Raw genomic sequence first — 11851 nt, 5'->3', positions numbered from 1 at the left:
GTGACAAACGCACGATGCGCGCACCTCCCCCAGCTCCACCCTGGTCTCCCCCTTTACCTCCACCCTTAATCCCCCACCCCCACAGCCCGTCCTCTGCCATGCCACTAAAGAGGGTGAGTTTTGAAGCAGTGCCATGGTCTAGTACTGATAGTAAAGTCATGTGATGCTTGTCTCTCTCCAGTTTTCAGCTACTGAATAGTAGTAGTAGTAGTGTCGTATAGCATACTACGTTGTGCTAGTAGTAGTAGTGTCGTTATAGCATTACTACTAATTGTGTGTCGTACTGCATACTACTAATGTAGTGTCATTATTGCATACTAGTAGTAGGTAGTTCATTATTTGCAACTACTAGTAGTAGTGTCGTTTATACATACTACAGTAGTTAGTGTCGTTTATAGCATACTACTAATTGTAGTGTTTCATTATGCATACTACTAGTAGTAGTGTCTTATAGTATACTAGTAGTAGTAGTGTCGTTATAGTATACTACTAGTAGTAGTGTCGTTATAACATACTACTAATTGTAGTGTCATTATGCATACTACTAGTATATTGTCGTTATATATACTAGTAGTAGTAGTGTCGTTATAGCATACTACTAGTAGTAGTTCGTTATAGAGTAGTAGTAGTGTCGTTATGGTATACTACTAGTATAGTGTCGTTATAGAGTAGTACTAGGTGTAGAGTGTAGATCGTTAGAGTAGTATAGTGTCGTTAGAGTAGTAGTAGTTCATTATAGTAAACTACCAGTAGTAGTAGTAGTGTAGTTATAGTAAAAGTAGTGTAGTTATAGTAAACTACCAGTAGTAGTGTCGTTACAGTATACTATTAGTAAGTATGTCGTTATAGATATACCAGTAGTAGTAGTGTCGTTATAGTATACTACTAGTAGTAGTTGTAGTTATAGCATACTACAGTAGTAGTGTCGTTTAGGTAGTAGTAGTGTCGTTATAGAGTATAGTAGTGTCGTTAGATAGTAGTAGGTCGTTAGTAGTAGTATTAGTGTCATTTAGTAAACTACCAGTAGTAGTAGGTGTAGTTATAGTAAAAGTAGTGTAGTTATAGTAAACTACCAGTAGTAGTAGTGTCGTACAGTATACTAGTAGTAGTTAGTGTGTATAGTATTACCAGTAGTAGTAGTGTCAGTAGATTACTACTAGTAGTAGTTTCGTTTATAGTATACTACTAGTAGTAAGTGTCGTTATAGCATACTACTAGTAGTAGTGTCGTTATAGAGTAGTAGTAGTGTCGTTAGAGTAGTAGTAGTGTCGTTAGAGTAGTAGTAGTGTCATATAGTAAACTACCAGTAGTAGTAGTAGGTAGTTAGTAAAAGTAGTGTAGTTATAGTAAACTACCAGTAGTAGTGTCGTTACAGTATACTAGTAGTAGTAGTGTGTTATAGTATACCAGTAGTAGTAATTTATAGTATACCATGGATAGTAATGGAGGTAGAGTATACTAGTAATATAATGGAGTATAGTGTGGTAGTAGTGTCTTTATAGTATACTAGTAGTGGTAGCAGGTCGTTATAGAATACTACTAGTAGTGAATGTGTAGTAGTTTACTGAATAGTGATAGTTATAGTATACAGTAGTAGTGTAGTTGTAGGGTACTACTAGTAATGTACTTCAGTCTAATAGTAGGAGTGTCGTGTAGTATACTAGTATAGTTGTTATAGTATACTAGTATAGTATGTTTTAGTATACTAGTAGTAGTGTGATTTTAGTATACTAGTAGTAGTTCGTTATAGTAGTCTACGTATTAGTATCGTATAGTATACAAAAAGAAAGTGTGTTAATAGTACCTGCAGTGTATGTATTTAGATATAGAGTAGTCGATAGTACTAGTATATAGTAACGAATAAAGTAGATATAGTCGTTTTAGTATACGATATAGTGTCGTTATTAGTATCTGCAAAGTAGATAGTTTCGTAATATAGTATACTAGATAGTAAGTGTCGATAGATATAGAAATAATACCTGCAGAATAGTGCGTTATGTTTATAGTATCCAGTAGTAGTGTCTTATAAGATATAATAGTGAGAAATGTACGTTTTAGATATACTAGTAGTAGTGTGGTTTTAGTATACATACTGATAGTGGAATTATAGTGCAATAGGATAGATAGTGTAGTAATAGATAATAAGTAGTGTAGAGTTGATAGTACAGAATATTAGACAGAATATAGCATAGTATATTAAGTGTATAAGAGATTAGAATAATGATAGATTAAAATAAAGTAGTAGTAGTAGTTGTTAGCTGTAGTATACCGTAGTGTATAGTTATAGTATACTAGTAGTAGTAGTGGTAGTTATGAACTGGTAGTGTATATATAGAGTACACTAGTATTAGTCATGGTATATATATAGACACTAGTAGCAGTAGTGTCGTTATAGTAACTACTATAGTAGTTCGTTACAAATACTAGTAGTAAAATGTCGTTATCGTATACTAGTAGTGGTAATGTAGTTATGGTATACTAGTAGCAGTGTAGTTATTGTATAAGTACTAGGGTAGTGTAGTTATAGTATTATAGTAGTATTGTGTAGATAGTATACTAGTTATACTTGTCATTATAGTATACTAGTAAATTACTAGTGTATAGTATACTTAGTAGTGTGTCGTTTAGTACACTATAGTAGTAGTAGTGCCGTTATAGTATACTAGTAATAGTAGGGTCGAGTATACATGTACTAGTAATTCGTATGTATAGTAGTAGTGTGCTATGTTATTACTAGTAGTAGTGTAGTTATTGTATATAGTGGGCAGTGTAGTTATAGTGTAGTAGTGTAGTTAACTATACTAGTAATAGTAGTGTCATTATAGTACACTATAGCAGTAGTGTCGTTATAGTATATACTAGTAGTAGTGTCGTATAGTATACTACTAGAGTAGGTCGTTACAGTACTGTAGTAGAATGTCGTTATAGTACACTAGTAGTAGTAGTGCCGTTATAGTATACTAGTAATAGTAGTGTCGATATAGTATACTAGTAGCAGTAGTGTCGTTATAGGTATACTACTAGTAGTAGTGTCGTTACAGAATACTAGTAGTAGAAATGTCGTTATAGTACACTAGTAGTAGTAGTGCCGTTATAGTATACTAGTAATAGTAGTGTCGATATAGTATACTAGTAGTAGTGTCTGATGTTATTACTAGTAGTAGTGTAGTTATTTGTATATAGTGGCAGTGTGTTTAGTGTAGTAGTGTAGTTATACTATGACTAGTATAGTAGTGTCATTTATAGTACACTAGTAGCAGTAGTGTCGTTATAGTATACTTACTGTAGTAGTGTCATTACAGAATATAGTAGTGAAAGGTCGTTTTAATGTATACTGTAGTAGTAAGTGTATGTATATAGTAGGGCAATTTGATATAGTAGTGCAGATTGTTATTATTCGTAGTATAGTGTAGTGGTGGTTATTAGTATACTATAGTAGTAGTGTAGTTATAGTATACGGTAGTTATACTGTGTATTATAGTATACTAGTAATACTAGTGTTATAGTATACTAGTAGTAGTGCCGTTATAGTATACTAGTACTAGTAGTAGTTGTCGATATAGTATATATAGTGTGTGTTATGTTATACTAGTAGTAGTGTAGTTATTGTATATAGTGGCAGTGTAGTTATAGTGTAGTAGTGTAGTTATACTATACTAGTAATAGTAGTGTCATTATAGTATACTAGTAATACTAGTGTCGTTATAGTACACAAGTAGTAGTCGTGTCGTTATAGTACACTAGTAGTAGAAGTGTAGTTACAGTATACTATTAGAAGTGTAGTTATAATATACTAGTAGAAGTGTAGTTATAGTATAGCAGTAGTAGTAGTGGTGTAACTGTAGTATACCGGTAGTAGTATAGTATACTAGTAGTAGTAGTGTGGTTATAGTACTCTGGTAGTAGTAGTGTCGTTATAGTATACTAGTAATGCTAGTGTTATAGTATACTAGTAGTAGTGTCGTTGTAGTACACTGGTAGTAGTAGTGTCGTTATAGTATACTAGTAGTAGTAGTAGTGTCGATATGGTATACTAGTAGTAGTGTCGTTATAGTACATTACTAGTAGAAGTGTAGTTCTAGTACACTAGTAGAAGTGTAGTTATAGTACACTAGTAGAAGTGTAGTTATAGTGTAGTAGTAGTGCAGCTGTAGTATACCCGTAGTAGTATAGTTATAGTATACTAGTACTAGCAGTAGTGTCGTTATAGTATACAACTAGCAGTAGTGCCGTTATAGTATACTACTAGTAGTAGTGTCGTTACAGTATTCTAGTAGTAGAAGTGTAGTATACTAGTAGTAGTAATGAAATTATAGTATACTACTCATAGTGTAGTTATGTTATACTAGTGGTAGTGTAGTTATTGTATATAGTGGAAGTGTAGTTATAGTGTAGTAGTAGTGTAGTTATACTATAGTAGTGTCATTATAGTATACTAGTAATACTAGTGTCGTTACAGTACACTAGTAGTAGAATTGTAGTTATAGTATACTAGTGGTCGTAGTGCCGGTATAGTATACTAGTAGTAGTAGTGTAGTTATAGTATACTAGTAGAAGTGTAGTTTTAGTATACTCGTGGTAGTAGTGGGGTTACAGTATGCTAGTAGTAGTGTAGGTATATTATAGTAGTTGTGTCGTTATAGTATACTAGTAGTGGTAATGTAGTTATAGTATACTAGTTATAGTAGTGTCGTTATAGTATACTAGTAATACTTGTGTTGTTATAGTATACTAGTAGTAGTGTCATTATAGTACACTAGTAGTAGTAGTGTAGTTATAGTACACTAGTAGTAGTAGTGTAGTTATAGTACACTAGTAGTAGTGTAGTTATAGTACACTAGTGGTAGTGATGTTATAGTACACTGGCAGTCAGTGTAGTTATAGTACACTATTAGTAATAGTGTAGTTATAGTACACTAGTAGAAGTGTAGTTATATTACACTAGTACACTAGCAATAGTAGTGTAGTTATAGTATACTAGTAGTAGTTGTGGTGTAGTTGTAGTATACTAGTAGTAGCAGTGTAGTTATAATATTCCAAAGTATACTAATAGTAGTAGTACTGGCAGTAGTAGTGTGGCTATAGTATACTAGTAGTAGTAGTGTAGTCATAGTATACTAGTAGCAGTGGTGTAAAGTACTTCAGTAAAAATACTTGAAAGTACTACTTAAGTATTTTTTTAGGTATCTAAACTTTACTTTACTATTTATATTTTTGACTACTTTTACTTCACTACATTCCTAAAGAAAATAATKTACTTTTTACTCAATACGTTTTCTCTGAAACCCAAAAGTACTCGTTACATTTTGAATGCTTAGCAAAACAGGAAAATTGTCCAATTCATGCACTTATCAAGAGAACATCCATGGCCATCCCTGTTGCCTCTGATCTTGCGGACTTACTAAACACAAAAGCTTAGTTTGTAAATGAWGTCTGAGTGTTGGAGCGTGCCCCTGGCTATCCGTAAATAAAAAAACAAGAAAATGGTGCCGTCTGGTTTGCTTAATATAAGGAATTTGAAATGATTTATGCTTTTACTTTCAATACTTAAGTATATTTTAACAATTACATTTAGTTTTGATACTTTAGAATATTTAAAACCAAATGCTTTTAGACTTTTAATCAAGTAGTATTTTACTGGGTGACTTTCACAAAGATACCTTAGAGTAATTTTCTTAAGGTATCTTTACTTTTACTCAAGTATGACAATTGGGTACKTTTTCCACCACTGACTAGTAGTGTAGTTACAGTATACTAACAGTAGTAGTGCCATTATAGTATACTGCTAGTAGTAGTGTAGTTATGGTATACTAGTACAGTAGTAATGTGTGTGTGTGTGTGTCTCCAGTCGAGCTGCTGTGTGTAACGTAGTGGTGTACAATAACATTTGTGTGTTTGTGTGTAGGTTGCACTACTCTCCTGTCTCTCTCCAGTCCTGAGCTCCTAACTGAGCTGTGTCAATCTCAGTCCCGTCCTATGAACCACGTCTCTGTCTCTAAAGGACTCACCACTGTCTTCTCTGGACGGGGCAGGGCATAACGTAGGTGTGTGTGGTGTTGTGTGTTACACCACTTGTCTTCTCTGGACGGGGCAGGGCATACGTAAAGGTGTGTGTGTGTGTCACACCACTGTCTTTCTGGACGGGGCAGGGACATAAACGGTAAGCGTGTGTGTCACACCAACTGTCTTCTCTGGACGGGGCAAGGGACATAACGGTAATTGCATGTGTGTGTGTCACACCACTGTCTTCTCTGACGGGGCAGGGACATAACGGTAAGGTGTGTGTGTCACAGTGCCCACCTGTCTTCTCTGAGGGGCAGGGACATAACGGTAAGTGTGTGTGTGTGTCCACCACTGTCTTCTCTGGACGGGCAGGACATAACGGTAAGGTGTGTGTGTGTGTCACACCACTGTCTTCTCTGACCGGCGCAGGACATAAACGGTAATGTTGTGTGTGTTGTGTATCACCACTGTCTTCTCTGGATGGGGCAGGGCATAACGGTAAGGGTGGTGTGTGTCACACCACTGTCTTCTCTGGACGGGGCAGGGCAAACGTGAGTGGTGTGTGTGTGTTGTGTGTGTGTTTACACCACTGTTCTTCTCTGGACGGGGAGGGCATAAACGTAAGGTGTGTGGCGTGTGACACCACTGTCTTCTCTGGACGGGGCAGGGACATAACGGTAAGGTGTGTGGTGTGTCCACACCACTGTCTTCTCTGGACGGCAGGGACATAACGGTAAGGTGTGTGTGTGTGTCACACCACTGTCTTCTCTGGACGGGCAGGACATAACGTAAGGTGTGTGTGTGTCACACCACTGTCTTCTCTGGAGGGGCAGGGACATAACGGTAAGGTGTGTGTGTCACACCACTGTCTTCTCTGGACGGGGCAGGACCATAACGGTAATAGGCGTGTGTGTCACACCACTGTCTTCTCTGGACGGGGCAGAGCATAACGGTAAGGTGTGTGTGTGTGTGTGTGTGTGTCACACCACGGTCTTCTCTGGAAGGCGGGAGACAGAAAGTATTTGGGGCAAGATGTGAGAATTGATCTACTGTGGTGTATATAAACTCTTCCTGACTCTCTCTCTGTGCTCCAGAATCCTAGCCCTGCCACTGCCTCAGGAGCAGCCAACCAGACACTCCGCTCAGACTCCATGGCCAATAGGAGAGGACAGGCAGGTCCCAGGCTGTCTAATGGGACAAAGCGTTAGACTAAGCTAAAGTGCCTCTGATGCCCCAGCTACTGTATAATGTAATTGAAATGAATGAAAACCAGCAGTCCTGTGGCCCTCCCCCTGTGGAGTTAGAAACTGAATGACACATTATCAAACACTATCTATACTGCCATGTGCCATTGCCAACACACTAACATCATAGACACAATGCCAACCCACCGACAGACTTACACACACACTGTAACACACACACACTGTAAAACACACACACTGTACCCCTTCATGTAAGACATGGACGTTCTTCTACACCTGCATTGCTTGCTGTTTGGGTTTTAAGCTGGGTTTCTGTACAGCACTTTGAGATATCAGCTGATGTAAGAAGGGCTATATAAATTGATTTGATTTGATTTAAAAGCAATGTGGTGAGGTGAAGCAGGTCTCTGTAAAAAATAAATGATCAAATGTATCATAACACACTTGTTTGTCTCTGTAGTGTGTGTGTGTGTGTGTGTGTGTGTGTGTGTGTGTGTGTGTGTGTGACTGTGTGTGACTTTACTGATAAGATCCAACCCATGGTCAGAGTCTAGAGACCTCATGAGATACAGGGTGTGTGTGTGTGCGTTTATAGAGGGCTGATGAAACAGTGGTTGAGATAAGAGCCAAAGGTTAAAGGTTAAGTACAGAGTGTTCCAGGAGGTGTGGCTTAAATAGGAAGTGTTTCTTTACTATAGCCGTTTACTACTAGTTAGTCGTATTCCCCAGCCGGATCTCTCTGTCGCGAATAGCCTGGGGACGAGGTTACCTACCAGTATGTGAGGGGTGGTCTACTGAGTGTGTCTGTGTTCAGGACAGTGTCTGTTCAGGACAGTACCTGTTTGTGTAGACAAGATGGGCATTAATGGGCGACTGCAACGCTACCTGCTGCCAGCCTCCATCATGGCTCTGCTGCTCTTCCTCAGTTCCTTCTGGCTCCGTGAGTTTCCACTTTTGAGTTTCCACTTTAACCATAGGGTTTAGCTGATACTGTTCTCTGTGTGGCTGTGTGTGTATATTGTGACAAACTGTACACGTGTCTCTCTCGCTCTCAGCTCAGGTTGCAATGGGTGATTGTGAGACCTCCTGGCACCCCTGTCTGAGTTTCAATTTCTACCTTCCAACAGTGAGTACACACACACACACAATTTAGCCTGTAGGGAAATGTCTTAACAGTTAGTTAGTCGTTCTATAATTTATATTGTAGTGTGAAACCAAGTGAAAGATTTTAATATATAATAAAGATATATTAAAGGTGTCCAAAAGTATTTGGACACCTGCTCGTCGAACATCTCATTCCAAAATCATGGGCATTAATGTGGAGTTGGTCCCCCCCTTTGCTGCAATAACAGCCTCCACTCTTCTGGGAAGGATTTCCACTAGATGTTGGAACATTGCTTCTGGGACTTGCTTCCATTCAGCCATAAGAGCATTAGTGAGGTCGAGTACTGATGTTGGGTGATTAGGCCTGGCTTGCAGTCGGCATTCCAATGGTGATCTTAGGCGTGTGTGCGGCTGCTCAGCCATGGAAACCCATTTCATGGCACTCCCAACGAAACAGTTCTTGTGCTGACGTTGCTTCCAGAGGCAGTTTAGAACGTGGGAGTGAGTGTTGCAACCGAGGACAGACAATTTTTCAGCACTCCGCTGTCCCGTTCTGTGAGCTTGTGTGGCCTACCACTTCACGGCTGAGCCGTTGTTGCTCCTGAAAGTTTCCACTTCACAATAACATCACTTACAKTTGACCAGGGCAGCTTTACTGTCAGTGTTTGTCTATGGAGATTGCATGGCTGTGTGCTCAGTTTATACACCTGTCAGCAACGGGTGTGCCTGAAATAGCTGAATTGACTAATTTGAAAGGGTGTYCACATACTTTTGGTCATGTAGTGTAGATGATACCTCTCGTTTTGTGCATTCATCTTCTCTGCCTCTCTCCCTTGTTCCAGCCGGAGAGCCCTGTTATTCCTCATCCAGGAGGGGTGCAGAGTGGGGGACAGCAGGGTGAGAGGGGTGTAGTGTTAGGTTCTGTGCCCCCTCTCCAGGTGTGTCAAGGTCAACAGTTCCAGGTGTGGCGTCTCATGTCCCACCTGACCTCTTCCATGGCTACGCACTCTGATGATGTTCTGCTGGAACACTACCTCTACAGCTGGGACGAACTCATCAAGTATGGTGTGTGTGTGTCTGTGTGTGTGTGTGTGTGTGTGTGTGTGAGAGTGTTTATAAGGGGAACACCTTTTAAACTTGCCATGAATGATGCAGTAAGGAGTTGTTAGGTGAAGGGCTCTACATTGATTCCCCACTCCTCTCTCTCTAGGTTTATGGAATCTCTCGGACCTCTCGTCAGTTTTTTCTCTCAGAAGGTCAACGATAAGATCGCTGTCATCAGAGAGCTGGCCCAGCAGGAGAAACAGGACCTTGAGAAACGTAGTCCAGTAGAAGGACACTCTGGACTACAAACTCTCACATCAGGACTACAAGGCCCAGCGGCCTACAGTTCAGTGCGTTCCATGGTGGAGTCGGAGCTGCAAAGGGGCTTGGTGAACTTCAGTGTGCGGACGCGCTCCGGCTGCAGAAATCTGCTGCGGCTCCACCGTTCGCTGCTCTGGATCCTGCTGCTACTGCAGGGCCTGGGGGAGGGACCGGACGCACAGGGGGTTTACCGCACCCCTGGGGAGCTCTGCAGGTATCTTTAGACAGAAAGCATACACACACTTGCACACACACTCAAAAGGTTACTTCACAATTTCACTAAATTATTGAAGACCAAGTCTCACACTACCCATAGCCTGATGGCCATGCCAGCTTGCCAGTACCGTGGGCACAGATGCCTGCTCTCTCACTCATGCACACACACGCACACACTAACCCTAACCTTGCCCCTGTTCCCTAGGGATGCGTACACCGTGGCCCTGGCCCCCCATCACCCCTGGTTGATCCGCAGCGCGGCTGAGCTGGTGTTTGTAGCGCTGCCAGACAGAAGCGTGTTCCTGGATATAGTTTGTGTGAGAAAAGAGGAGGAGGTTGGGCCGGTGCTCAACATTGTTGTAGACGTTATGAGAGAGGTATACACACGCACACAGAGCATACTGGAAGAACACAACATGATGGAGCTGCCATAGAAAGACACAGACAGACAGACACGTACGCCAGCACACATAGCCTGCACAGACTATAAAGACACGTGTTAGAAAGACTGTAGAAACACACAGCAACTCAGTTAGTTAGGCCTACCGTATAAGCCTGTTAACAACTGTATATGTAGAAAAGCCMATATAACTAATGATAACCTTGGAATACCTGCTTTGTGTCAGTGAAAGGAGTGAATAAACATGTTATTTATTCACATGTCTGTAGTTGTTCTTCTGTGTGTGTGTCTACTGCTGTAAATCACAGAACTAGAATAAGTACCTGGATCCCCAGGCGGGCACTCTGTCCTTCTGCAGTGTCTCTGACAAAATGACCCTCCTCCACAGTGTCCAGACCACATTCACTCAGCCCCTCTATCCTGGGTTCTGGCTTCATTGCTTTAAGACCACAGCTGAGTTATGTGAGTTAGACTAGAGTCCTATGTCAGTGATGCTTTACCCTACTATTATGTGAATTGTTTATCAGAATTGTTTATTTCCTTCTTCTGTGACCCCCAGAGGATTGGCTCTCACAGATTGAGCTCTCTGTAGTCTAGATATAATTTGAGGTTATGGTTTATCATGCCTTACTATTCTGTGAGGTTTTCCTTTTCTTTGAATAGCAGAGGATTGACTTTCACAGATTCAGTTATTTCTAGAATTCAGTTATTTTCCCCCAATCCTATGATGTTGAAAATTAATCTGTATCTCCAGTGAGACTTTACCTCTGAAGGCAGCATGTGATAGGCCATACATTGTTTTCAGAATAATTTCTCAACCTGTTCTTTCCCTTTGTTATCGTGTATTCTTTTTCAGAGGTGGCCATTTKTTATGTAGGCTACAGTGCATATGTTGCTGTATATTCTATGTGTATTTATCCTAGATCTCTCAAATGCTTGATGTTACAGGTCCCCTCGAGGTCCAGGTCCCCTCGAGGTCCATATTATACCAATAGTTTTTCAATCAACTGAAGTAAGTAGTTTACTGAAACCTTATTTACAGTGTTCACTCAATATTGACAATGCTGAACCAAATACAAACTGATAAATAAACAGCGTATTTGTTGAGCATCTGATTAGTGAACTACTTCTTTCACATTCAGAGCCTCCTAATGCTCTAGTGGCAATCACAAAGCAGCATGAATACTCTGTTTTGAAATACATTTCACCAAGTGAGTTACATTTCATTTTACAGTGTCTTTTTGTGAAAAACGACATGAAAAGATTACAATGGAAATTACTTGAATGCAGTAAATCTTTATTTTCTTAATTAAGTGCTGTTACTTGTTTTAACAATTGTTACTTGTWAGATTAACATTTTAAGGTGCTCCAAAAGCCTTTGTTGATGGCCRAGAACATCCTGACAAAGATTGAGGGTTTGTGTTTCTTCTCCTTGGGTTGAGAAGTGGAGAGACAACTCTCTTGAAGTGACATGACATGACATGACAGCCTTTGGCACTATGTTGGGTGCTGGAGACCGGAGGGAAAGTTGGCATGAACTTCAGTCAACAAGCCTWCA

The 11851-nt window shown here is 39.9% G+C and overlaps 1 protein-coding gene across 2 annotated transcripts; it reads left to right on the top strand.

The window, feature by feature from the left end:
* Positions 1-7806: 7806 nt before the first annotated feature.
* On the top strand, positions 7807-10557 carry LOC111954707 (ceramide-1-phosphate transfer protein). Of its 2 annotated transcripts, none has more exons than XM_023974605.2 (5): positions 7807-8148; positions 8269-8334; positions 9155-9372; positions 9523-9891; positions 10099-10557. In XM_023974605.2, the coding sequence occupies exons 1-5, from the start codon at positions 8074-8076 to the stop codon at positions 10325-10327; spliced, it is 957 nt and encodes a 318-aa protein (XP_023830373.1). In that variant the 5' UTR covers positions 7807-8073; the 3' UTR covers positions 10328-10557. The 2 variants fall into 2 exon arrangements, with proteins under 2 accessions (XP_023830373.1, XP_023830365.1); XM_023974597.2 differs by having other exon boundaries at positions 7820-8148; positions 8264-8334.
* Positions 10558-11851: the final 1294 nt, after the last annotated feature.

The sequence above is a fragment of the Salvelinus sp. IW2-2015 genome, linkage group LG3 (assembly GCF_002910315.2).
Source record: "Salvelinus sp. IW2-2015 linkage group LG3, ASM291031v2, whole genome shotgun sequence".
Lineage (NCBI taxonomy): Eukaryota > Metazoa > Chordata > Actinopteri > Salmoniformes > Salmonidae > Salvelinus > Salvelinus sp. IW2-2015.
Note: the sequence above shows the minus strand (reverse complement) of the source record. Positions and strands in the feature narration are given on the sequence as shown.

What these genes read in the sequence shown, in the direction of transcription:
- LOC111954707 (XM_023974597.2), top strand. Translation starts at nt 8,064, where the DNA reads ATGGGCATTAATGGGCGACTGCAACGCTACCTGCTGCCAGCCTCCATC. An exon ending in TCAATTTCTACCTTCCAACA is followed by an intron (nt 8,335 to 9,154) that starts GTGAGTACACAC and finishes CCCTTGTTCCAG; the next exon opens with CCGGAGAGCCCTGTTATTCC. An exon ending in AGCTGGGACGAACTCATCAA is followed by an intron (nt 9,373 to 9,522) that starts GTATGGTGTGTG and finishes CTCTCTCTCTAG; the next exon opens with GTTTATGGAATCTCTCGGAC.